We start from the raw sequence: 25,908 nt of genomic DNA, 5'->3' as shown, positions 1-25,908 counted from the left end.
CCACCACGCTGAGCAGGCGGGTTGGTGACCCTACCTAAGACAGATTATACAATTTTTCCTCTTTGATATTATAGCTCTGTCTAACGATTATACTAACTGTATAATATACAATAATGGTTCATTTTAAACACCACATATGTTAACCTCAAAAGGCAACATGCAAAGTCAACGCTATAATATGTACATAGCACATGTACCTATACTTAAATATATATGTATGAACCGTTAAAACCGTAAATTGTTTAAGGTTTTTTAAACGGTATTTCAGTGATGTTTTTATCTGCAATACATTGAATATGATTTGCGATCGCGACACGACACGCCTCGTGAGCGGGTTTATTTCATTCATACTAACGGTACTTCGGTATTTATTTAGTTGTTACATGTATGGTGATGAAATAAAATTTTCTTATTGTTAGAACAAGACGGAGTTTTAAAGTTCTTTAGTTAAGAACAAATTAATGAAAGCGTCCTAAACATTAACTCGGAAATTTGTTTTATGTATAATTATATTTTTGTCATTAGATTTTTTTTTACATATTCTCCAATTGAAAATATTAATAAAATTATTATTTATTTAGTATATAATTATTAAGTTCCGATGCTATGCGTAGGAGGCATCACAACTAGAATAATATTTTAGTCACTTTTAAATTTATTGCATAACAAGATATATTGACAAATAAAAGCAAAAGAAATCAACCTATATCATAATACTTAAACTTACAACTTTTTTTGTAATTTGCGTTTAACAAACAATTCAATTATTATTAAAAATGTACTACATTTTATACAAAGCGTTATGACATCAAATATATATTTTATATTTAAACTTCGTCAGTATAATCAGTGGCTATGGAAGATTAGAGGTATACGTCAATATTCACATAATCTAGACTCTATAAGATTTTGAGTTTGACAGTCCTAAAATTCTTAATTTCAAATTATTTTAAAAGAATCTAACTAAAAAAAATTAAAAAAACTCATATTACATAACACCGCAATATGTCAACTAATTTGAATAACAAATAGAATGAATGCTAGCATATTAATATATATTTTATGTTTATACGAGTATATCAATATTATTTTGTCATCTTTAATATTTCATACTGCCTTATAGGTTAAAAGGTCTTGCCCCTTTCACTCAATATTTTAAAAACTTAATAAATTCTACAGATATATAATACGCAATGCATTATACGCAAATAAATAATACTTTTCAAGTAGTTAATGTGTTATTGGAAACAGACTTATAAGACCTAGCTACCGTGTTGCGTCATAAGGTAGGACAAAGGCTGGAGTGACCACATTCCAAACCAAGGTCGATGCACATCGTGCGGATAAACAAGCGACTTGTAATTAAAAATGTGTGTGTTTTAGATCAGCTAATGATTAAATCGTCAGAGGTTATTTAAAGTTTAATATTTTATAAGACTGTTTTTATGGGTAACATTAAAGATTCTAGACAAGACTAAAAAAAACCTTTGAATTGGGTTCCATATTAGAAATTAAAATTCGATTTTTAAACTACTCTGACCGGCCGTTTTTGAGGATAAAAAAAAGAATTAAACACACATTTTTAACATAGCATGTGATTGGTGTAAGTTAAACTGAATATAAAAATAGACATAATCGATTGTAAATAACAATAACATAGGTATATGGAATAGACTTCAACGTTAAATCCTCAAAGTAATCGTCTTATGTATGGTATTAGGAGAACAGAATTAAGTAGTACACATCCATACGATTTAATACCATTAAGAGCCTGTTTTACCGGCTGTGGATAAAATTTATCCTACAAATAAGTTACATATAGACTTCATACGTAACTTAGGTATTTGTAACGTATTGTTTATTGTATATATATTACGTATTGATGATGCGTTGGCGCAGGGCTCGCAGCTGGCTGTTGCGCTGGCGGTCGCGGTTTCGATCCCCACTTACGACAGACATTTGTATTGGCCATAATATGTTTATTTATTTAACATTTTTTATACGTACAAAATTATATATATAATATATTTGTCATGGAAGCTCATGTATAATGGGTGTGCTTATTTATCCCTATAAGAGATTTCTTCCAGCATTGTTTGCCTTCAAAAAACTCTCGACTTGCTATTTCACAAATTAAAAAAAAAAAAAACATAACACGTAGTATCTCAACTAAAATACAACCCGATGAGTAATTTAAACGTTAATACAAACAAATATTATTCTCGAATATAATGAACCAATATTAATTTTATTGCGGAAAATTTGTATTTTTGGTTTTTTGAATGTTTTTTAATGGATAAACTCAGTAGGAGTAGTACAGGCTGGACTTTTAAAATTTCTTTCACCCGGAGACTGCCATGTTAACACCAAGTGACGCTTCAGCCTGTAATATCCCATTACAGGCATAGGCCGCTTTCTCCATGTAGGAGAAGGATCAGAGCTTAATCCACCACGCTGCTCCAATGCGGGTTGGCGGATATATTCCCTACTGTGAGTAACGATCGCTATCAGGTGTACATGATAACAACCGGACCGACGGCTTAACGTGCTCTCCGAGGCACGATAGGGAGACCCACAAGGACTACACAAACACCCAGACCACGGTAAACACCTGTATGGCCAATACAAATGTTTGTGATGTGCGGGGATCGAACCTGCAACCGCCAGCGCAACAGGTACAATCCATGGCTGTGACCGTTGACACCAAGTGACAGAAGACTATAAATTAAAGGGAACGGAAAAGTCAAAATCAGTAATCCACGTGAGCAAAACCGCAAGCGGATAGCCAGTATATAATTATAAAATAAAACCATAAGATTGTTTCGGTTTTATAAGCTGAATATGTCCACAACATAAATTAACTTTCCACATATACCCATTATTTATCAAAAACGTTTACCAAATTTCATGAATACGTTATTTCCTAAAAAGGCCTTGTTTTAAAACATCGTAAAATCTTTATAAGCGGTACCGTTCAAGGCAGTGACTCATATACCGGAAACTTTTTAGCCTACAAGGGTCACGCCGCCGTACTTATGACCGAATTCTTAATAAATTTATCACTTATAACTAAATTGTTCAATTAAATATGAATTAAGTTGAAATATTCAAACGCCACTTGATAACATATTTCAATACAATTACTAACGTAGTAAATAAAAATATTTTTTTTATTAACTGGAATGTATTTCAATAAAATAAATTATGATATTAATGACATCACACATACTTCTAGGAAATTAATAATTTCCTATTCTTTTGAATTAGTTTCGTTAGTATCTTTTTAATATGTACTACATTATAATACTTGACCATTACCATACTAAAGATCTACAATACACTTGGCGGACCACTCTAACATGTAACGTAAACACCGTAGAAACGTGCCGAGCTTACTACAAAAGTTCATGATTTTTGTTTGCATAAAAAACTGCATTTCTTCACGTTTCAGAAAAACATGCAATTACTATTCACTTATAATATTTTATATGGTTAGAGAATTAGTAGGCGCAGTATTTATGACACATATAAAAAAAAGAAATTTTATTAGACCAGTCTAGTTACTATATCATTACATGATGCAATATATTTCTTAAAAAGAGATACTAATTGATTTATTAAATACGTAAAATTAAAACTATTTATTGTAAATGTCTCGTTAATATACATGACTTAATGCTTAAACTTTTTTATATGCATGACTTAACATGACTTATTATTACTAAAAAAAATAAAAATAAAAATAAGTATGTTGTTGGATTGTTGCGATTATAATTTTTAAATCAGTATTTTTAATTATAGCTTTGTTGTCTGCTTAAAATATTCGAGTAATGTGATATCTGCATTACCAACCCACTTGAGGGCAGCCGATCAATACAATACAGACGTTGCTGCTTTTAGGTCTAGACTTTTAAAACTCTTTTCAATAATTCTATCATGACGAAAACGAATTTTTCGTCAAAAACAAAACTAAGATACTAATGAACTGTAAGAAGCAGATTATAGATTTATTATCTAGTAACTTAAATCAAGTAAATAAATTTAATTCTGAAACGAAAGTATAAGGGAATCAATAAAATATCTCCACATTAAAAACTCGCGTTAATATAATTGTGTTTGCTCGCAAACGAAAAAAAACCGACTTCAATTACATCGACGAGTCATACAACGTAGATCGACGAAAAAATAGTCAAGTAACTATGCGTTATCAAAGATTACTCAAAAAGTAGTTATCAGATCTCGATAAAATTTATATGTGACCACATGATAAACATCAGCTTTCGATTAAATTAAAAATTATCAAAATCGGTACACCCAGTAAAAAGTTATTGCGGATTTTCGAGAGTTTCCATCGATTTCTGTGGGATCCCATCATCAGATCCTGGTTTCCTTATTATGGTACGAAACTAGGGATATCCCCTTTCCAACAAAAAAAGAATTATCAAAATCGGTACATCCAGTAGTAAGTTATTGCGGATTTTCGAGTTTCCCCTCGAATTCTCTGGGATCCCATCATCAGATCCTGGTTTCCTTATCATGGTAAAAAAAAAATACAGTCGAATTGAGAACCTCCTCCTTTTTTGGAAGTCGGTTAAAAAACGCAAAAACTGTTCATTGTAAAATTTTTATTTGATATTTGTTATAAAGTAATAATATTCATCGTTTACTTTTTAACGAATAGGATTATCTTATTTATTAATCCACTTCCAAGAAAAGTGGAGGTTCTCAATTCGATTGTATTTATTTATGTATGTTAAGTACCTCAGAACTTTTGACTTGGTAGATCCGATTTTGAAGATTTTGATCGAAGGTGGCATGTCATGTGGTCCTATTCATATCTACCAAATTGAGATCTAACAAGTACTTTTCGAATTGTATCTAATAATGCGTATATATTTACTTGCCAATTTTTAGTCGACCTACATTGTGTTATCCGCATAAATTTTCACTGGGTATACCGAATTTGATGATTCTTCTTTTAAACGAAAGCTGATGAAAGATGATTTTTTATTTGAAAGCTGGTGCTTGTCTTGTGGTCTCATTTAAATTTGATCGAGATCTGATGACTACTTTTTGAGTAATCTTTGATAACGCGCATTTACTTGACTTTCGTCTACTTACGTTTTACTCGCACTTGTTGATGTAATTGAAGTCAGTTTTTTTTCGTTTGCGAGCAAACACAATTATGATAGGATTCAATATTGTATTAGCTTTCAAAAAAAAGGTCATGTTGTATGTATACCTTAATAAGAATTTTTCGTAAATAAAAACCTGAAATTCGATAAAAGCCTTACACTAGCAAAATGTTATATGGTAATTATTACAGACTACCTTACAGTTTACACACATTTTTTTTTAACAGAAATCTTTGAATCTCAGTTTTTTCCCATGCTTAAAATAATATACTTTTTCACTTGTTTAAACGCTTTTTAAAGTTCTTAATTCAATTTCATCTCTATAGTAAACCACACATTTACTAAGACATTGTTGTGTATCAATCTAATCCGAAACACAAATCTAATAGTCGTAAGATCAATATTTAAAAAGCATACCTATATTTACAAAAATTAAAAAAAAAGTCTAGTAGGATATACAATGGATACCATACCATCACACAATATTCAACAAAGTATAATTTTTGAAGATGCATTTAAAGAAACCAATAGATAACAAATTCTTTAGAAGGATCTGTCAATATCTTTCTCTCGATATAGAACCCCATAGGAACCAAACAAGAATCTTAAAATAATATTATCTTATGATTAAACAGTACAACAAAACGATACAAATTGGGTATTGCCTGTTGAGGACAATACGATGTCAAGGCAAGGAACCTACGAGCTTAGAATACTAAATTGTGCTGTAACACAAAATTGCCTCATGGGTAATGGATAATGTATGACACGTTTGTAAAGAATTTGTTACATGACAAAACAGCTTGTGTTTGTTAAATGATTTTACGTTTTGTGCTGAAGCTACTCCTTAAAATTGGATATTTTAGGAATTATTTTTACAGCTTTACAGCTAAACTTTTTAACTTAACTGTATTATATTTATATTAGAAGATAAAAAGATTAAATAAGACTTAATTCAAAAATCACTCAATAAACTTTTTAATACAAATTTACATTTATCATAATTGTGTATACAAATATTTGTACAAATCTTCTAAGTACATATTATTTATATTACACATGTATACTAAGTTATATTTAAATCAATATTGTAGCAACGACACATGCATTATTGATAAGTACTATCATTAGTTTGATATCTCATCATGAACTACTTAATAATCTCATATTATTCACTAAAAAAGATATACCATACTTTATAGAATTTCTCAGCTGTTAAATAAATGTAATTATATAATTTATTTTTCAGTATAAATTAGAATTTTATAGTTTAAGTTGACTGAATGCATTTTTGAACTGTATTTGTATTATTGATTATTATTTTTGATAAGCCTTTTTACTTTTACAGTAAAAAGTAATAAACAGTCATAAATTCTTTGATTATATAAGTTCTTATAGATAATTGTTATCTTACAATTCCGTATTTGTGTATCAAATCAATAAATAATATATTTAATTGTTGATAATTTTCAGATAGAGACAGATATGATGAAAGATTGCCTTTGTGGCACATGATAAAAACAATTTCAATATGGTATATACATTTATTAAATTCTCAGGTACTACTTAAAAGTCCATTAGAGCATATTATTAAATTAGTTTATATATTATGATACTCGTTTAATCAATAAATAAATTAAGATACTAATTACTAAACTTAATTGCCTTGTAAAAATATTGTTTAATATTTACAATAGATTTGAGTTTAAGCTGACTGCTGATAGTTATAAAATTCATTTGTGTCATTTTTTAAACCAAATAGTTGATTCTAATTAGTTTTATGAAAAATTCTGAAAACGACCACACGCGGACTCAAGGTTGTGGACGCTAATATACGCTGGCTCTCCTTAAACGGCATACAAGCTCAAATTATTGCAAAATGCGGCGTGCGTACCATGATCCTGTATGAATTGTTACCCCACTGAACTTGCGCATTTGCTGCCAAACCCATGCCGGTAAAAATATTAAGTTAACTGTCTGTTTTCGTACCTGTGAAAATTGTTCCCTTATGTCGGCTAACTCCTCGTCAGTCAATTTTGAATTGTCTGCCATTGTCGCACAATTATTATCACAAAAACAAAAAATCACAACATCTACTGTAAAAGTACTGCAGGTATAAAAAGTTGTGTTAATCACTTATATTATTAATTATTAAGTGTATATAAAATGTATAGAAATCACAGCACACCTATAACATTTGAGAAAAGACGCACAAAAATTATCACAATTTTAAAGTGCACAGTGTCGAGCGATGTTACGTTTACTACGAATTACGAAAGTACGAAGCTCGAAGGCGACGTAGGTATAATAAATGGTGATGAACGACCAATGGACAGCCCGGACCGCCTTGAGTCAGCTTGAGTCATTCGCTTTTCGATGTAACAAAAAGATTGCCATAGGTAATGATTTAAAAATATATAATATATTACATTTATTGAAATAAAATAACTAATGATACTTAAAACTGCGGCTAAAGTTTTATTTATAGATAACTTTATCAAAAAAATATTACATGATTCAATAGGTATATATTTTTGGCAATTGTTTTACTAAATGAGTTTTAATAGTTTCAATAGATGGCGTTTGACACACCTATGGTTACGCCATCTGCTTTCATATTGTAACATAACATTAAGTTTTGACTAAAATAGGTATGCTACTGAACACTAGATGGCGATATATAATTCTACAAAGCTCTCGAAATTTCTCTTATGTCGACACGATAGTCCTTAAAAGAGAGATTTCGAGAAATTTTCATCAAATACTGGGTCGCTTTACAAAACATCTTTATTTTTCATGTCGCCTTAGATAATTTTATGCAACATTATACTACAAAATACTAACTTAAAACGAAAATATATAATATGACTATAAAGTTTAGTAATTCAAATGTACGAATATCATGTGAAACACATAAAAGGGCATTTACGCTATCTATATATTACGTGAAGCAAAAACTTTGTACCCCTTTTTACGATAATTGCGCGGACGGAGAAGTATGAAATTTCACACACTTACAGTTTATACAGAGCAGTGCAGAATGCTAATATATTTTTTAATTATGCATAAAAATACATTAAATCAATAATAAAAAAATTACACACACTACCATATATTTGACACACGCGTCAATAAAATTATAGACTATCATTAATGTTGTTTGTCTTCACTGAATGTCAAACATAATAACTAATATACATTCAAACGTATAATTGAAATTAATTATGGTCGAATTTCGACCACTGGGTGACTGAAGTAAAACTTCTTTAGTTCTATCTAACTTCTAACTTATATCCCTCTCAACTTCCGTTGGACTCACCCAATCACACTTTTCGCGGCGCTCTTGTCGCGCATTTGCCAGCTTACTCCACAAGTCAAGCATGCAAAAAAAATACTTAAAAAAAGAACAAATAAAAAATCCACCATATAACACTATTTAAATCATTTCCATTACTACCTTGTACGGATACTCTTCAGCCTGTAATATCCCACTATTAGGCGTAGGTCTCTTTCCGCATGTAAGAGAAGGATCAGAGTTTGCTCCTATGCAGGTTGGCGGATATACTCCCTAATATGAATAAAAATCGCTATCAGGTGTACATGACAATAAGGACCGACGGCTTAACGTGATCTCCAAGGCACGGTGGGGAAACCCAAAAAGACTGCACAAATACCCAGACCACGGCAAAAATCTGTATGGCCAATACAAATGTTTATCATGTGCGGGGATCGAACCTGCAACCGCCAACGCAACAGCCACAAACCAGTGCTGTAACCATTGCGAGAACGCGTCGAATGATCTTAATTTTGAGGTTTCGCCGAGATATATAATTTTTTCTTTTAAATAAGAAGGGGAGTTTAGATTAAACAGTACACAGTAAAAACATTTTATTAATGTATTTACAAAATTTTTACTATAGCATGAATTATTTTATGTAGTTTAAATTTTGCAGACACTAATCTCGTGATGTACAGGACTCATTTGAAAATCCGTTTATTACATAAAATCCATTTTATATATAATAAATCAATTTGAAGTTACGTTTGTGTCGGAGACTATAAACTAGAATATGACTGAAGTATTATTAGCCAACACGAACCAGAACAAAACTTTGAAGCAAGCAGATGATATCACTCAAGATTCTTATTTGCTAAAGACATATGCTTTAAATACTTTTATTGTAATATTTTAAAATAAGAAGGAAAATAAAACTGTTTAAATATGAAAATGTTTAAAATATTTGATTAATTCTCAGTTTAAGTTTCTCTTAGATTTAAAAGTTCTCTATTCACTGTTATTTATCTTTACATTATTCTCTTTTAAGACGCAGTTTAATCTTTCATAGCCTATACATAATATATAATCTTTAGAAAACAGTTTTTCTAAGGCACTTAGTCTATAGCTTTTGAAATTAAACCTGAATATGGTCTGAGAATAGAGAAAACCAATACACAAGTAGCCTTTTTAATCTTATATATATATATATTTAGTATTATTTTTTTTTTAAATATAAACCGAATGTAAGGAAAAACGAAAAATTATATACATATTAAATTATATTTTTAAAGCGACCCTTAGAGTGAGAGCCCCTGACGTTGAGTAGCGTCTGGATGTTTCGATTCTCGAACATTCTACCTATATCTCGAATTCTGACTGCGCACTTAAATACGCGGTGTATGTACGCTCCGTCGTCATTTGAAAACAAGCAACCGAGCGAGACACAACGCTGTATCTCTACAAGCGATTTTCTACAAGCGATTTTCAAGCGAGTTGCGCTTTCTAATAATTCAAAAATCGTTGATTACTTACAAGTGAGATAAAGCAATGGCTCTGTTACCTTTCTTGTTGGACTATGAAATGGAGCGACCTCGTCGTTTGATCGACCAGCACTTTGGATTGGGCTTAACTCCTGACGATCTTCTCAGTGTTGTCGCCGGTCCTATGGTCAACCGTGAATACTATCGACCTTGGCGTCATCTGGCCGCAGCAGCGCGCGATCTCGGATCCAGTATTAAGAGCGACAAAGATAAGTTCCAAGTGAATCTCGATGTTCAACACTTCAATCCTGAAGAAATTAGCGTGAAGACTGCAGATGGGTACATTGTTGTCGAAGGCAAACACGAAGAGAAGAAGGATCAACACGGTTTTATTTCTCGTCAGTTCACACGCCGGTATGCTCTTCCTGAAGGCTGCACTCCCGAGACAGTTGAGTCTCGTTTGTCATCTGATGGAGTGTTGACGATCACTGCTCCACGCAAAGTCCCACCTGCTGTGCAGGGTGAACGTGCGGTGCCTATCACCCAGACTGGACCGGTCCGGAAGGAAGTAAAAGATCAAGCTAACGGCGATAAGGCTCAGTAAATTTTAAGTTTTTTGCTACTCCGTACTCAGTATTTTCATTAAGTCATTCCTTATGTTTAATTATTATAAGACTGGTTAATTTAAATTAATAATAAATTCTTTTTTTTTTTTTTAAATATTAGTGCCTTATTATTTATCTCCTATACCTACGAAATAATCTTATAAAATATAAAGTTAAATTAATTTTGTGTACATGTATATGGTTACATGATTGTATAAACTACCTATTCTTTAAAATATTTTTTTTTACGATTTTTTTCACAATTATTTTAACAACATGCTAAAGCTCAGCATTGAATATTTTTTACATTTTTGGCTCATCTTAAAAATGTTTTTTTCGCAATATTTAGATTTGAGTAGTCTTTAGTCTAGAATCGATGTGTTTGATAGGTATAAAGTTTTTGATACCATTTATTTGATGAGAGATTCAAGTCTAATGAACTTGTTCTGTTTTAAACTACACATTTTAGTACGCTAGGTTAGTGGAGAAACTCCCTAACCCTTATATGATATCAACAAGTATATTTAATCGATACGACGAGACGGTTAAAGCACCTATCGTTCTAATCTTGAAATATGTAGCCCAGCAAGTTTTCTAATCCAGTATTATGCGACAAAGGTAATCAAAGCTAAACTTAGTTTCGTATACGTTACTAACTAAAAATGAAAACGGGAATAAGTTCTAGCTGGAACATAATTTTAGATTTTATTTTTGTATCCGTAATAATTTGTAAACAGTATGAAAGGAGTATTCTAGTATACATACATCAGATGATCAGAATATTTGTTATTAAGTTATACTTTGTACTCTAAGAAGCTGTTATTATTGTAACTTAATACATTAATAATTGTTACCTTCTGTTAAGTTTCCGTGAAAAGTTTGTTTAAGTTTTGGTGAAATTTAATAGTAGGAGATACGAACTAGAGAACTTAAAACGGTTCATCCATCTGCATCTGTATATAAATTATTTTATATTTATTTTAAAAATAAATATGAGAAATTAACCGCAAAACGATTGTAAGTATGAATGTTTTGTGTGCGTGTGACTTTAATTTGTAGGTAACTCGAAAAAAATAAATAGCTTTTTAAATGCATTTATTACCTTCAACTAGAAAACTATAAATTAAAACACACATCGAACTCTTCAAACTTCTTCGGAATTTCGAATTATATTATCGTTTTAAGAAAACAATTTTATTTAACAGATTTAACTTTTTGCTTATCTTGTCCTATAGTAATTTTTTTGTGCTTTTTTTACATTAGCTATTATCGTTGTTCTTATTTTGTAAACAGGCACACACCTAGCCTATTCAGCCTATTGCAATCCACTGCTGGACATAGGCCTCCAAAAGTTCCCGCCAATAACGGGGCGTGAGCTCATGTGTTTTGCCCATAGTCACCACGCTGGGCAGGCGGTTTGGTGACCGCAGGGCTGACTTTGTCGCACCGAAGACGCTGCACGTCTTTGGCTTGTGTATTTCAAAGCCAGCAGTTGGATGGTTATCCCGCCATCGGCCGGCTTTTTAAGTTCCAAGGTGGTAGTGGAACTGTGATCCCTTCATCGCCTCTTACGACACCCAAGGGATAAAAGGGGGTGGCTATATTCTTCATTGCCGTAACCACACATCAATTACTTATTGTTCGTCGTTATTACTTATTATCTAATTTATTAGAATCGAATAAATAATAAATAAGTAACTAGTTAGTAATAAAAATGGGGAGCTTAGTTCCGGAGCATTGAATTGTATTTATTGAAAAACACGTTTAGTATCAACACTTATTATTTTGCTTGTAACCGACACGGTTATGTACTATGTATATGTCATATTGATGAACTAGCTGTGCCGGCGACTTCGTCCGCGTGGAAATTAACAAAATAATTATTGTTCAGTTCACAGTTATAAAAAAAAAACTAAAATAAAAGTAGCCTAATTTACTCCTTATTACATCAGCTATCTGCCAGTGAAAGTCATCATTTCAGAGATTCAAAGTCAGCCATTTCAGAGATTAGCCGGAACAAAGACGGATAAAAATTATTTAAAAAAAAATGTTATTTTGGTATATGTACCGTGTATACATACATATGGATTTAGTAAAAAGCGGTTATTTTAATATTACAAACAGACAGTCCAATTTTATTCATTTGTTTAGATGAACCTTCAAGTGGACAAGCTATGTACGGACGACGACATTTAGGGTTGATGGTGAGGTGCACCTGGCGAATTTTCGATATGACAAGCGGTTGGAATTCATTTAATTTTACAATATGCACAACTCTTTTACCGTTAATAGCTTACCTAATTCAATAATTTTAACAAATTATAACTATGATATGATAAAATGTGTACCGTAGACAAATATTAGCGAAGGTAAAGACGGTACTTTGAATATTATTCTTATTTCCTGGATACGTTACGCAGCTGCATTTGAAGTGTTTGATGCAGGTAGGTATATGATAAAAGTATGAGTAAAATATTGTAATTTTTGTATTATTGTTATGTATTGATTTATGTATATTGGTATGTATATTAACAGTGACAATTCTTTTAGGTTACGACTTACATTTAAATTTTTTTTCGTGGAAGTTACATAACAAAAAATTTATCAAATTGGTACATAGGTCGACAAAAAAAGTAAATTACATTTCTTTAACGAATTAGTTTTTGCAAAAAAAAACTTTTATTGACATTTAAATAAGATTGATAAATATACATAACATGTATATAGGATGAGTGTTAAACGTTTAACTTTAAAAAAAATCCATTTTATTTGGATAATAGTTTGGGGCCAAGGGGCCTCCACTCTCTTTTTGCCCCCAGGCCTCCAGACCTCTAAATCCGGTCCTGACTACAGGCTTAGTACACCTGAGGTAGAAAAAATTGTAAATCAGCATATTTGACACCAGTACCTAGTCACCGTGTTCATAAATCTATACATATAATTAAATGGTAGAAAAGTCAAAACTGGACATTGAATATTTTTTTTAAAGAATACGCGAGGTGTGATCTACAATCGATACCGAAGCCAAAAATTTAGTTTTTAGAATTTTTGTCTGTTTGTCTGTATGTATGTTCGGGATAAACACAAAAAGTACTGCATGAATTTACTTCGAATTTAGCCCGAATATTATTAAGAAGTCGGGTTGGCTACATATTGTCACGCTATCAACTACGGGGAACGAGCAGTGAACCTTTATTTCTTCAACGCATTATGTAACAACGTGTAATCTGACGACACATATTTGAATGTTGTTGTTATTATGTTAATAACCATGCTATAAGCTAGCTTCACACTATAAATAAAGATATTCTGTAGGATATTTAGTATCAGCATTGCACCCGTGCGAAACCGGGGCGGGTCGCTAGTAAACAAATAAACGCTTTACACTCAACGACAACTCAAGCTCAATATAGTTCAATATCGGAACATAAAAATTATTTTTAATCAGTCAGCCAGCTCAGCCTATTGCAGTCCACTGCTGGACATAGGCCTCCCCAAGTTCGCGCCAGACATCCCGGTATTCCGCAACCCTCATCCAGCCTACAACGGCAATCTTACGTAGATCGTCAGTCCAACGGGCCGGGGGACGTCCCACACTGCGTTTGCCAAGACGCGGTCTCCACTCCAGGATCCGTCTGCTCCAACGGCCATCGGTCCTGCGACACAGATGACCAGCCCACTGCCACTTCAACTTGCTAATTCTGTGGGCTAAGTCGGTTACTTTTGTTCTCTCGCGGATAGTCTCATTTCTAATCCTATCTTTGAGAGAAACCCCAAGCATAGCCCGTTCCATTGCATCTCCATTTATTTTCAATCGACTTCTAAAAAAGGAGGAGGTTCTCAATTTGATTGTATTTTTTTTATGTATTCCGTATGAACCGACGATCTACGTAAGATTGCCGGTGATAGCTGGAAGAGGACTGCGGGAAACCCAGACGTTTGGCGCGAACTTGGGCAGTGAACTGCGATAGGCTGAAGTATGGACCGAATTCAATAATTTTTTTTCAAATCGATTTGGTGCCTCATGTGATTCAATTTTAATTTAATTTAGATCTAAATAAGTGTTTTTCGAGTTATGTCTAATAAAGTGTATTTACCAGAGACTATTTTTTCGTTGACCTACGTTGTGTTATAACTTTTCACTGGATGTGCCGATTTTGGTGATTCTTTTTTCAATTGAAATCTGATGCTTGTATTGTGGTTCCATTTAATCGAATTGGATCGAGATCTGATTACAACTTTTTGCGTAATCTTTGACAACGGGTATTTATTTACTTGACAATGTTTTCGTCTACCAACCCTACTTTTCGATTTAATTGAAGTCGTTTTTTTCGATTCCGAGCAAAACACAATTATATCATTCTAAATGGCATTATCGTACATTTGGTAAAAAAAAAATTTACATATGTAACATGTAACGTAGGTAGGTATTCAATAAGCACGGAGTTGTTTATAATTCCTATTCTGCAGGTTAATACTTTATTCGACCAGTTTTACAAGAATCGTCAGTGCAAAACGACGTTTTCTTACTATGATATTGAACTATTATAATTCTCCGGTGTTTAGACAGGTGATTATTTTATTTATAGTTTTGTATTTTTTTTTCCTTTTACAAGAACTGCTTGAAATCCTTGAACCATAGTAATTTAGTGTAAAGATTACTCGTAATACTGTGGTTATTGTGTACTTTGTGTTACTTAAGGACCATATTTTTAAGGTCTTGTAAGAACGAAATAAAACCGGCGAAGTGCGAATCAGACTTGCGAACGCAGGGTTCCGTAGCATTGACTAGGTAAAATATTTAAACAAAATCTTTTTGTCTGAATATTTTTTTATTTTAATTTAATTGTTTATTATTAAAGTAAATATACAGTTAAGTATATTGTGAAAAAATGGCGTTTTTTGTATGGTATTATAATATTACTAGCGACCCGCCCCGGCTTCGCACGGGTGCATTGCTGATACTAAATATACTACAGAATTTCTTTATTTATAGTATGATGCTAGCTTATAGCATGGTTATTAACATAATAACAACATTCAAATATGCGTCGTTAGATTACACGTTGTTACAGAATGCGTTGAAGAAATAAAGGTTCACTGCTCGTTCCCCGTAGGTGATAGCGTGATAATTTGTAGCCTATATGTTGACCCGACTTCTTAATAATATTCGTGCCAAACTTGAAGTAAATCCATGCGGTACTTTTTGAGTTTATCCCGGACAACATACAGACAAACAGACAAAAATTCTAAAAACTATATTTTTGGCTTCGGTATCGATTGTAAATCACACCCCAAGTATTCTTTAAAAAAAATATTCAATGTTCAATTTTTGACTTTCCTACCATTTTATTATATGTGTAGATTATTTGGTAATAAAGTAAAAATACAACTAAGTGTTTTGTGAATATTTCAAGTACCTACCTGTTGCCTTTGTTGATATCAAGCAAAAAAAGGGCAAAAAAAAATCGCGTTTGTTGTATGGGAGCCCCCTTAAATATTTATTTTATATTGTTCGTATTGTTTGTATTTGTTGTAATAGCGGCAACAGATATACATAATTTAAGAAAATTTCAACTGTCTTGCTATCGCGGTTCTTGAGATACAGTCTGGTGACAGACAGAGGGACGGACGGACGGACGGACGGATGGACGGACGGATGGACGGACGAATGGACGGACGGATGGGTGGACGGGTGGACTTACGGACAGAGCGAAGTCTTAGTAAAAGGGTCCCGTTTTTATCCTTTGGGTACGGAACCATAAAAATAGCTAGTCTTATGTAATTTTGCTTATGACGTAAAGACAACGCAAAACCTAAACCGGTAGGACTGGAAACAACACTTGTTATAGAATTTATATTCACAGCTTTAAGTATTAAATACTAATTGGGTATTTAATAAGGTTAAATAGATGAATAAGCTGTATATGAAGTGTTATCGTTTTTGGAACGAAGTTTCTTACGGCAGGCTTGACATTTGGCTGGGCGAGCGAACTGAAAAAAATGTGATACTAAAACCGTAAGAAAAATATATAACGGAAGTGACTTAATATCAGTCACACGACTGTATAATATGACTTTTGTAAAACTAAAATATTACTAGTAAACTTTTTTTTAAATTATTTATGTAATTTTAGTGTCGAAAAACATAAATAAAGCCATATGTTTTTTAACCGACTTCCAAAAAAGGAGGAGGTTCTCAATTCGTCTGTATTATTATTATTATTATTATTTTTTATGTATGTTACATCAGAACTTTTGACCGGGTAGACCGATTTCGACAAATTTTGTTTTAATCGAAAGGTGGTGTGTGCCAATTGGTCCCATTTAAATTTATTTGAGATCTAACAACTACTTTTCGGGTTATATCTAATAATGCGTTTTTACTTGACGCTTTTTTCGTCGACCTACGTTGTATTATACCGCATAACTTTCTACTGGATGTACTGATTTTGATAATTCTTTTTTTGTTGGAAAGGGGGATATCCCTAGTTTGGTACCATGATAAGGAAACTAGGATCTGATGATGGGATCCCAGAGAAATCGAGGGAAGCTCTCGAAAATCCGCAATAACTTTTAACTGGGTGTACCGATTTTGATAATTTTTAATTTAATCGAAAGCTGATGTTTATCATGTGGTCACATATAAATTTTATCGAGATCTGATAACTACTTTTTGAGTAACCTTTGATAACGCGTAGTTGCGTTGCGCGATCTACGTTGTATTACTTGTCGATGTAATTGAAGTCGGTTTTTTTTTTCGTTTGCGAGCAAACACAATTATTTATTTCACTTTAATAGTTTGAATTATTATTATTACTATTTTGTTTGATTTATTTTATTTTACGGTATTTGTTATTTTCTACAATACTAAATTTCCTAAATACTTTTCCTAAGTACTTAATTAAAAACCGACCAACAAAATTAAAAAAAAAAAAACAAGAACTAGAAAATATATATAAAATTCAACTTTTTTTTCAAATTGTGTTGCTTCTATACCATCCGAAAGAACTTCGTTCCTACCTGGTATCCCATGAAACCACATAATTTTTAATTATTATTGTTTTTTAACCGACTTCAAAAAAAGGAGGTGGTTACTCAATTCGACCGTATATATATGTTTTTTTATGTATGGGAATTATGAACGGGAATAACTCCGTCGTTTATGAACCGATTTTGCTACAAAATTTTTTATTGGAAACGAGATATCCCTAGTTTGGTACCATGAAAAGGAAACCAGGACCTGATGATGGGATCACAGAGAAATCGAGGGAAAACTCTCGAAAATCCGCATAACTTTTTACTGGGTGTACTGATTTTGATGATTTTTAATTTATTCGAAAGCCGATGCTTATCATGTGCTCACATTTAAATTTCATCGAGATTTAATTACAACTTTTGGAGTAATCTTTGATAATGCGTATTTACTTTATTTTTATTATTGTATTTATTTTAATTTTTTTTTTATTTGATAAAATTTTACTTTTCTTATTTTAAATCAATTATTTAAATTTTTAGTTATATTTTTACTTAATTTTGACTTTTTTTTTACTTTTTTAATGTATTTATGCTCTCATTATGTTTGTTGTATGTCTGTAAGCAGTGTATGTGTCTCAAATAAATGTCTTTCTTTCTTTACTTGACTATTTTTTCGTCTACCTACGTTGTATTACTTGTCGATATAATTGAAGTCGGTTTTTCTTCGTTTGCCTGCAAACACAATTATTATTTTCAATTTGATCCTAGATTGAAGCAATGAAATAGGGTAATTACCAATTAAACAATTACCTAATAAATTATATATGCGTAATCAAATGGCGTGCGTTTTTTAATAACTCGAAGATAACTCGACAGATTTTAATATTTTTTATTGTAGGTAGGTAATGTGAACACATTTAGAAGCAATGCCAAGGAACTGTGAATGGAAGCAGTGAGATGTTCCTGCTGCAACTTTAGTGCCTTCTAAACGTAAAGATTCAATTAAATATGAATATATAATAAGCTATGCGGTTTTACATTTGTAGCCTATGTGATAATTTCAGATTATTTTATACATTTATAATATTATTTTAATACTAATTGATTGATGATTAACTTAGCCTAAAACATTCCACAACAGGGTATATAGATGTCTTTCTCTATGTAGGGGAATAGTCGCAGCTTGATCCACAAGGCTGCTCCACTGCTAGTTGGAGGATATATTCCCTACACACAAATATTTGTACAAATAAAACCCCGAGTGAAACTTGGACCCGTCTGTCTGAAATGTTGTAAATTTATTAAAAATTAATTTTACATTTCAGATAATAGCTGTTACGGTTTCGGGATGGTTGTCCGTGGCCGCTGGATTTGCGTTCGGTTTCAGCGCAGTTCTTCTGCCACAGCTAAAGAAGGATAAAGATTTTCCATATACCGATGATCTTGCTTCTTGGATTGGTAATAATTGAGTTCTACCTATTAAGATTACTGGCTGAAACTATATTTAAATAGGTAACCCTATTCAAGTGTAATTTCAGCATGATCATTCATAATATCTTTAGTAATAATAATAACTATATTCGTATAAAAAATGAGTGTGCTTTAGACCACATGACTAAAATTCTTTAGTTGTCCTACAGTAATATATGAAACGTAATTCTCTCTTTCTATCTTTAAACGATTATAAAATCCATTAGAAAATCGACTGAATAACCGATTATAAAATCGAATTGAAAATCGATTATAAAATAGATTACAATTATAAAATCGATTACAAACTTGATTATAAGATCGATTACAAAATAGAATAGAAGATCGAATAGAATCGAATAGAAAATCAAATAGAGAATCGAATAGAATCGACTAGAGAATCGAATTGAAAATTAAACAGAATAGAACAGAATAGAACAGAATGGAATAAAACGCAATAGCACAGTTATAAAATAAATACATTTCTAGTATGAAAGTAGCTTAAGTTACTCTTTTGTTACATCAGCTATCTATTAGTGAAAGTCCCATCAAAATCGGTCCAGTCGTTTCAGAGCTGTTCGTTCATTAGCTGGAACAAACAGACAGACAGACAAAAATTGTAAAAAAAGCTATTTTAGTATAAGTACCGTGTATACATCTATATGCATTTAGTAAAAGCGGTTAATATAATATTACAAACAGACACACCAATTTTATTTATTTGAATAGATTATATTATATCACGAACTGTTTTCTTAATGTTAGTAAATACGTTCGATATATATTCCATTTTATTTCAATAGTTTTTAGATATTTTTTAAATTTTGTTAAAAATATCATTTGAACATGAAACATAGCCTGTGATACTTGTTGATAATGTAACAAGAATTTTTAAAATTAATTTAATTTTTAGGTTTTTTCATCAAAAACAATTTAAAAAATCAAATCTCTTCCATAATATTAGTGTAGATACTACTATGAGCCTAAAGCCTTCGTAACCTAAAGTTTTAATGACATAATATTTAACATTTTCAGCTTCGATTACTCCACTGTCTATGGTGATTGGGTGCATCAGCGCTGGATCAGTGATCGATGGATTAGGAAGAAAAGCTGGCCTCTTCATTCTCGCTGCGCTTGCAATAATTAGCTGGATTTTTATAGCATTATCGACTAATGTGACACTTCTGCTCATCGGAAGATTCATTTCTGGCTTATTCTCAGGATCAACTAGACCAGTCTCACTCGTATATATCAGTGAAATTACTGATCCAAAATATAGGAATATTTCTTTGATAGTTCCGTCTCTATCACTTAATGTGGGTGTTATCTTCAGCCATGTTATTGGAGAATACTTTAACTGGAAAATTTGCAGTTATATATACGCTGCAGTAAATGTTTTCTGTTTAATTTTATTACTGTTCTTAAAAGAAAGCCCTTTGTGGTTAATATCACAAGGAAAAACAGATGAAGGGGTTCAAGCGTTTAAGTGGTTTCGGGGCCAAGGAAGCGAATCAGAAAGAGAATTGGAATTGGTATTGCAAAGGCAAACTGAAAATGGAAGAAAATATTTCCTGAAGGATATTTTTAGTCGAACATTTATCAAACCACTTTTAACAGCAGCGTGTTTAGCTGCAGCCTCACAGTTCAACGGGATCAATTCGTTATCATTTTACGCGAAAGAAATTCTCGGTAACACTGTTAAAGGTGCAGTTGATCCATTTATATTAATGATAATATATGATGTAATGAGACTTTTTGCTTTTGTTATATTATTTATTGGCAATAAGTACATACAACGAAAAATATTTCTTATTAGCGTAAGTTTTTCTTGCTGCATTGCATTATTTGGTTTATTTGCACTTTTAACTTTCACCAATGTGTCCGAATACGTATGGTTATCACTAACGATTATGATTATATATCATTTGTCCGGTGGATGTATTGTAACTTTAGCTTGGTCATTTGTTCCGGAATTATTTTCAGGAAATTTAAGAGGTTTAGGTTCTGGAATTTCTGGTTCGGTATCTTTTATGTTTTTGTTTATCTATGTTAAAATATCTCCGGGTTTTATTGCAAATTACGGTGAAAATACGATGTACGCGAGTTGTGGCGTATTAACGGTCGTAATTACAGTTATATTATGTTTTCTCTTGCCTGAAACAAATGGACGAACGTTGCAAGATATAGAGGATACTTATAAGAAAAATACAATTAAGAAATCGCATCTGTAACACAATTAACTTTTTTTATTATTTTATTATTATTCTAATTATACTTACTTTTTAAATGTAAGGTTGTAAGTTGTATAAATTATTTACCTAAGTAATATAATAGCTAATAGCTAAATAAGCATGATATATCCTATTTAAATTCGACAAAATTGCTCGCAAAAGATCAGGAGATAACAGCTCAATTCATATTTATTTATTTATTTATTGTTTATTTATTTATTACTTCTTGCATACATATACTTAAACACTTTTATGTAGTAAAAAAAGGAAAAAAAATAGCAATAGTACAGAAATAAAATTAAACAAAAAGTAGTTACAATGATAGCATGCAAAGGCGGTCTTATATTGCTTTAAGCAATCTCTTCCAGACAACTTCAGGTAAAAGGAGATTATAAGTACTAAAGTGCGGGATTGTGCAAATAGAAAAATATAAATAGAATTATGAATACATAAAAAGATATACACATATAGAAGAATGACGCCGCGTTGGCGCAGCGGTCACAGCCATGGTATGTACCTGTTGCGCTGGCGGGTTCGATCCCCGCACATGACAAACATTTGTAATGGCCATACAGGTGTTTGCCGTGGTCTGGGTGTTTGTGCAGTCCCTCCACCGTGCCTCAGAAAGCACGTTAAGCCGTCGGTCCCGGTTGTTATCATATACACCTGATAGCGATCGTTACTCATAGTAGGGAATATATCCGCCAACCCACATTGGAGCAGCGTGGTGGATTAAGCTCCGATCCTTTTCCTACATGGGGAAAGAGGCCTATGCCCAGTAGTGGGATATTACAGGCTGAAGCAAAAAAATAGAAGAATAGGATAAACATACAAAATCACGAGAATAAATAAATTTACGTAAACCATACGTAAGAATATCGGTACACATATTAAATACCCACAACATACACAAAATACATACATATACACATACATACATACATACACATACAGCATAAGTACACAAATGCATATCACAAAATAATATAAAAAAAAAACATTTAAAGCGATAGGTAATGGTAAATATATGTATAGGTTAAGGTTAGTATTTATGCAAAGAGAAAACTAAAAAAAAGCTTTTACATTAATTAAATTTATATTTATTATTAAGTAATTTAGAAATGAAAACCCCAAACATATAGCATTAAAAAAACACTATTTATTATTAAACAATATTCTCACTCACAGTCTTAACAATCAGTCGATTTGAAAAAAAAATATCAAAATAAATACACTTTCGTCATTACCATTTATAAAAAAATCACTTTTCAACTATTTGATCTGTAACAGAATCTTCTTTTACTTCCTTACGTACAGGGCCAGTTTGCATGATAGGGACATTCCTTTCTCCTTTTAATGTGTCCTTCCTCGCAGCCAAAACAGTCAGAACACCGTCAGACGACAACCTCGACTCGATCGCATCAGGGTCGGTATCTTCTGGGATTTTAAAACGCCTCACAAACTGCCTAGAAATAAATCCATGTTCGTCCTGCTTCTCTTCGTGTTTTCCTTCCACTACAATAAAACCATTGACAGTTTTCACGGTAATTTCACTTGGTGCAAAATGTTGAACGTCGATACTGATTTGCCACTTGTCTTTTTCAAGCTTGATCGTTGATCCCGTGTCTTTGGGCCACCAAAGTGGGTATCGTGGAACTAATGGGCTGACCGGAGCGGCTCTAGCTGTGAACAGGTCGTCTGGTGACAAGGTGTGACCGAAGCTTTGATCTGCGAGACGCCTTGTCCAACGTGGCAAGTCGTAATCAAAGACAAAAGGTGAAAACGACATCTTGTAGTTTATATCTTTAACGATACTCTGAGCGCGTAGAAATGCAGTATGAAACAGTGTATTCACGATTCTTCTATTTATATGAAGTGAGAAATGACGCCAGCGTTATATATCTATTCTTACTTACGTGTGATCGGGGAATGTTCTGGGTGCAGACGAAATTATAGATCAGCTTTAAATAAGAATTGTTTACAAACCAAAACATTATTCCACCACATGAATACATTTTTTATTAGTAATAGTTTATATATAGAGCAGTATTTAATCATAAATTTATTTTTATGTTTGTCAACAAGACTAAAATAGACGCCCACCTTGAATTATGTTGTAAGTATTTTTGGACTGTGCTGTTCCGTAATATGTTTCAGACTAATATAATTATATTATGAATAATCGCATTTTTTATTCCTTCTTAGGCTTTATGTCCGGCTTATCCTCTATTAGACTCGGAGGTTCAATCTTTTTTGGCGTGTAAGTAATAGGTACGATATTTTCACATGGTAAATTAATGTCGCATGTGCTTCTAGGGGCTGTAATAGTTAAGTATCCGTCTTTGGATAATTGTGATTTTACCTTCTCAGGGTTGCAACCACTGGGCAGTTTAAATTTTCGTATAAAATGTCGAACAACGCACCCATTTTTTGTCTTTCTTTCTTGTTTTCCTTCAATGATAACATATTCTGGTCTCGCTTTTACTTTTAGTTCATCTTTTGTAAAATTGCGAACATCAACGCATAACTGAAACTTGTCTTTAGCTATTCTCACAATAGGTCTAACATTTCTCGTTTGTTTTAATAACTGAAAAAATTTCGGACGCAAATTTATATTTAGTAGAGGACTTAAAATCATCATTTAATTTGGAATTAATTTACTTTAAATATATAATCACATTGGCTTCGCGCAAATTGACATATCGCGCAAGTTGTCAATTATTATTACTTATTGGAGACTTATTGTCAACAAAGATTGGATATTAAAACAAGAGGTATCGTTAAAAAAGGTCCATTTAACCGACTTGAAAAAAAGGAAGTTCTCAATTTAATTGATTTTTTTATTTTGACCTCAGAACTTTTACTGTTTGGACCGTTTTATACATTTAACTTTTAAATCCAGAGGTGGTGCGTGTCATGTGGTCTTTATAAGTACTTTTCAAGCTATATCTAATAATGCGAATTTTCTTGACTATTTTTTTGTCTACCTACGTTGTATTACTTGTCGATGTTATTGAAGTCGGCTTTTTGTTCCATTTGCGAACAAACACAATTATTTCTTTAAAGATTTTAGTTCTGTAATAATGTAGATAACATCTTTAATTCGAAGGCAAAAACGCCTTAAACTTTTATCTGCCGGATATCGTCAAACGTCAAATAGCGTCATCCATAACTGGTGAAACTGGCCCTAAATAAAATTTATTTTGACACTTGTTTCTAATATCGATATTGACAATAATACAGAGCCGTTATCGAAACAAGCTCATCACTAAAGATACATTGCATATTAGAATCTAGAATTCTAGATTAAATAAATTAATCTAAGTGCTTTATGTCACGCGACACAACATCAAAAAACTCTTGCTATTTATTTATACGGTATATGTTAACGACATGACAAACTAACATTGTAACTTACATGCAAGAATTCAAAATACACAAAAAATAATAATGTTTTATACATATTTATGGAATATTTTTATGCATTAAAAATTATAACGTGGTGTCGTAAGAGGCGACTAAGGGATAACACAGTTCCACTACCACCTCTGAACTTAAAAAGCCGACCGATGACGAGATAACCATCCAACTGCTGGCTTTTAAATACACAGGACAAAGACGGGCAGCAGCGTCTTCGGTGCGACAAAGCCAGCCCAGCGTTCACCAAAACACACGAGTTCGCGCCATTTCTGGCGCGAACTTAGATAGAGTGATGATGAAAAATTATAAATAGTTTTGGTATAGATAATGTCATATATTATTCATATTACGTTTATACTATTACTTAATAATGCTTTGTTTAATAATTATTGAAAACTAAGTCAGATAAGAGATAGTATAAACTTATCTTTTATATCCATTATTACCATAATGCTCTGGTGTAGTGGTGCGAGTCTAAAACACCGACGGTTTGCGGGTTCGATTTCCGCTCGGGTTAGAAAGAAATATTTTTACAAATATTTCTTTGATCTTGAGATTTGTGATGTGGTAAATAATTTTTATCTGTCCTCGAGTGACGTCATTCTTGATGCGGAGAGTAGGGATAAAGAGAACTGTCTTGTATGGAGAATTACTTAAAAAAGTATCAACGGTAAACGGTAAAATTATATTACAATTTTATTTGATTATAAATATCATAGTTAATTTTCGTCGTGCCACATAATAATGATTGCAAAACTTAATTAATTTTGCAAATCTATAAAACAGATGGTGATAATTTTAATAATTGTGTTTGTTCGCAATCGAAAAAAACCGACTTCAATTAAGTTTATTGTATTTAGTTTATTGTACATAATTTATTTGTATTATTTGTATCTTATTCTGTTTGATGTATGTTTATTATACACCACCTACTTATTTATTTTCATTCTCTTAATCCTAACCCTAAGGTTGGTTACCGAGCGATAACGCCGCCTCATTGTGCATTATACTTTTTACTTTACAATACTGTTTTAAATTACTCTATGTAGTGTACAATAAAGAATAAATAAATATATGTAACAAACCTTTGAACATTTATGCATTTTGAAATTTTCGTTTTTGGCGTATCCTTTTTTGTGTGCGTATTTAGGTGTTTTCTAGTAAGTATATTCTACACTATACTTTAGAGTTACGTTAATAATAAGCGTAAATTTTTGCGGTTAATTTGTATTTTATATTCAGACATTGCCATGCTAATATTTGCCTTCCGTTTGTTTAACAAACAGTCGTCTGTTTAAAGTTTAAACAATG

General features: G+C 32.1%; 4 protein-coding genes across 4 annotated transcripts in view; 2 read left to right on the top strand and 2 right to left on the bottom strand.

Moving 5' to 3' along the window:
- The window catches only part of LOC123666429 (plastin-3), a 56,787-nt gene extending 49,600 nt beyond the window's left edge, over positions 1-7,187 (bottom strand). The window contains 1 exon segment of the mRNA XM_045600521.1: positions 7,125-7,187. Coding sequence (XP_045456477.1) covers positions 7,125-7,187 — 63 coding nt within the window.
- A 2,639-nt stretch (positions 7,188-9,826) lies between these two features.
- LOC123666631 (protein lethal(2)essential for life-like) lies at positions 9,827-10,605 on the top strand. Its single transcript, XM_045600723.1, has one exon. It carries the CDS (start codon positions 9,961-9,963, stop codon positions 10,495-10,497), a length of 537 nt encoding a protein of 178 aa, XP_045456679.1. The 5' UTR covers positions 9,827-9,960; the 3' UTR covers positions 10,498-10,605.
- Positions 10,606-14,985: 4,380 nt separating this feature from the next.
- Positions 14,986-21,303, top strand: LOC123666627 (facilitated trehalose transporter Tret1-like). Its single transcript, XM_045600720.1, has 3 exons — positions 14,986-15,068; positions 18,802-18,934; positions 19,982-21,303. The coding sequence occupies exons 1-3, from the start codon at positions 15,030-15,032 to the stop codon at positions 21,175-21,177; spliced, it is 1,368 nt and encodes a 455-aa protein (XP_045456676.1). The 5' UTR covers positions 14,986-15,029; the 3' UTR covers positions 21,178-21,303.
- A 951-nt stretch (positions 21,304-22,254) lies between these two features.
- LOC123666632 (protein lethal(2)essential for life-like) lies at positions 22,255-23,055 on the bottom strand. Its single transcript, XM_045600725.1, has one exon. The coding sequence runs from the start codon at positions 22,964-22,966 to the stop codon at positions 22,439-22,441; it is 528 nt and encodes a 175-aa protein (XP_045456681.1). The 5' UTR covers positions 22,967-23,055; the 3' UTR covers positions 22,255-22,438.
- Between the last annotated feature and the right edge of the window lie 2,853 nt (positions 23,056-25,908).

Source organism: Melitaea cinxia, chromosome 26, assembly GCF_905220565.1.
Source record: "Melitaea cinxia chromosome 26, ilMelCinx1.1, whole genome shotgun sequence".
Taxonomy (NCBI): Eukaryota; Metazoa; Arthropoda; class Insecta; order Lepidoptera; family Nymphalidae; genus Melitaea; species Melitaea cinxia.
This window is presented reverse-complemented; position numbering and strand designations above follow the sequence as displayed.

Coding starts and splice junctions, on each gene's coding strand:
- LOC123666627 (XM_045600720.1), top strand. CDS start 15,030: ATGATATTGAACTATTATAATTCTCCGGTGTTTAGACAG. Junction 15,069..18,801: donor ATTCTCCGGTGTTTAGACAG/GTGATTATTTTA, acceptor TTTACATTTCAG/ATAATAGCTGTTACGGTTTC. Junction 18,935..19,981: donor TGATCTTGCTTCTTGGATTG/GTAATAATTGAG, acceptor TAACATTTTCAG/CTTCGATTACTCCACTGTCT.
- LOC123666632 (XM_045600725.1), bottom strand. CDS start 22,966: ATGTCGTTTTCACCTTTTGTCTTTGATTACGACTTGCCACGTTGGACA.
- LOC123666631 (XM_045600723.1), top strand. CDS start 9,961: ATGGCTCTGTTACCTTTCTTGTTGGACTATGAAATGGAGCGACCTCGT.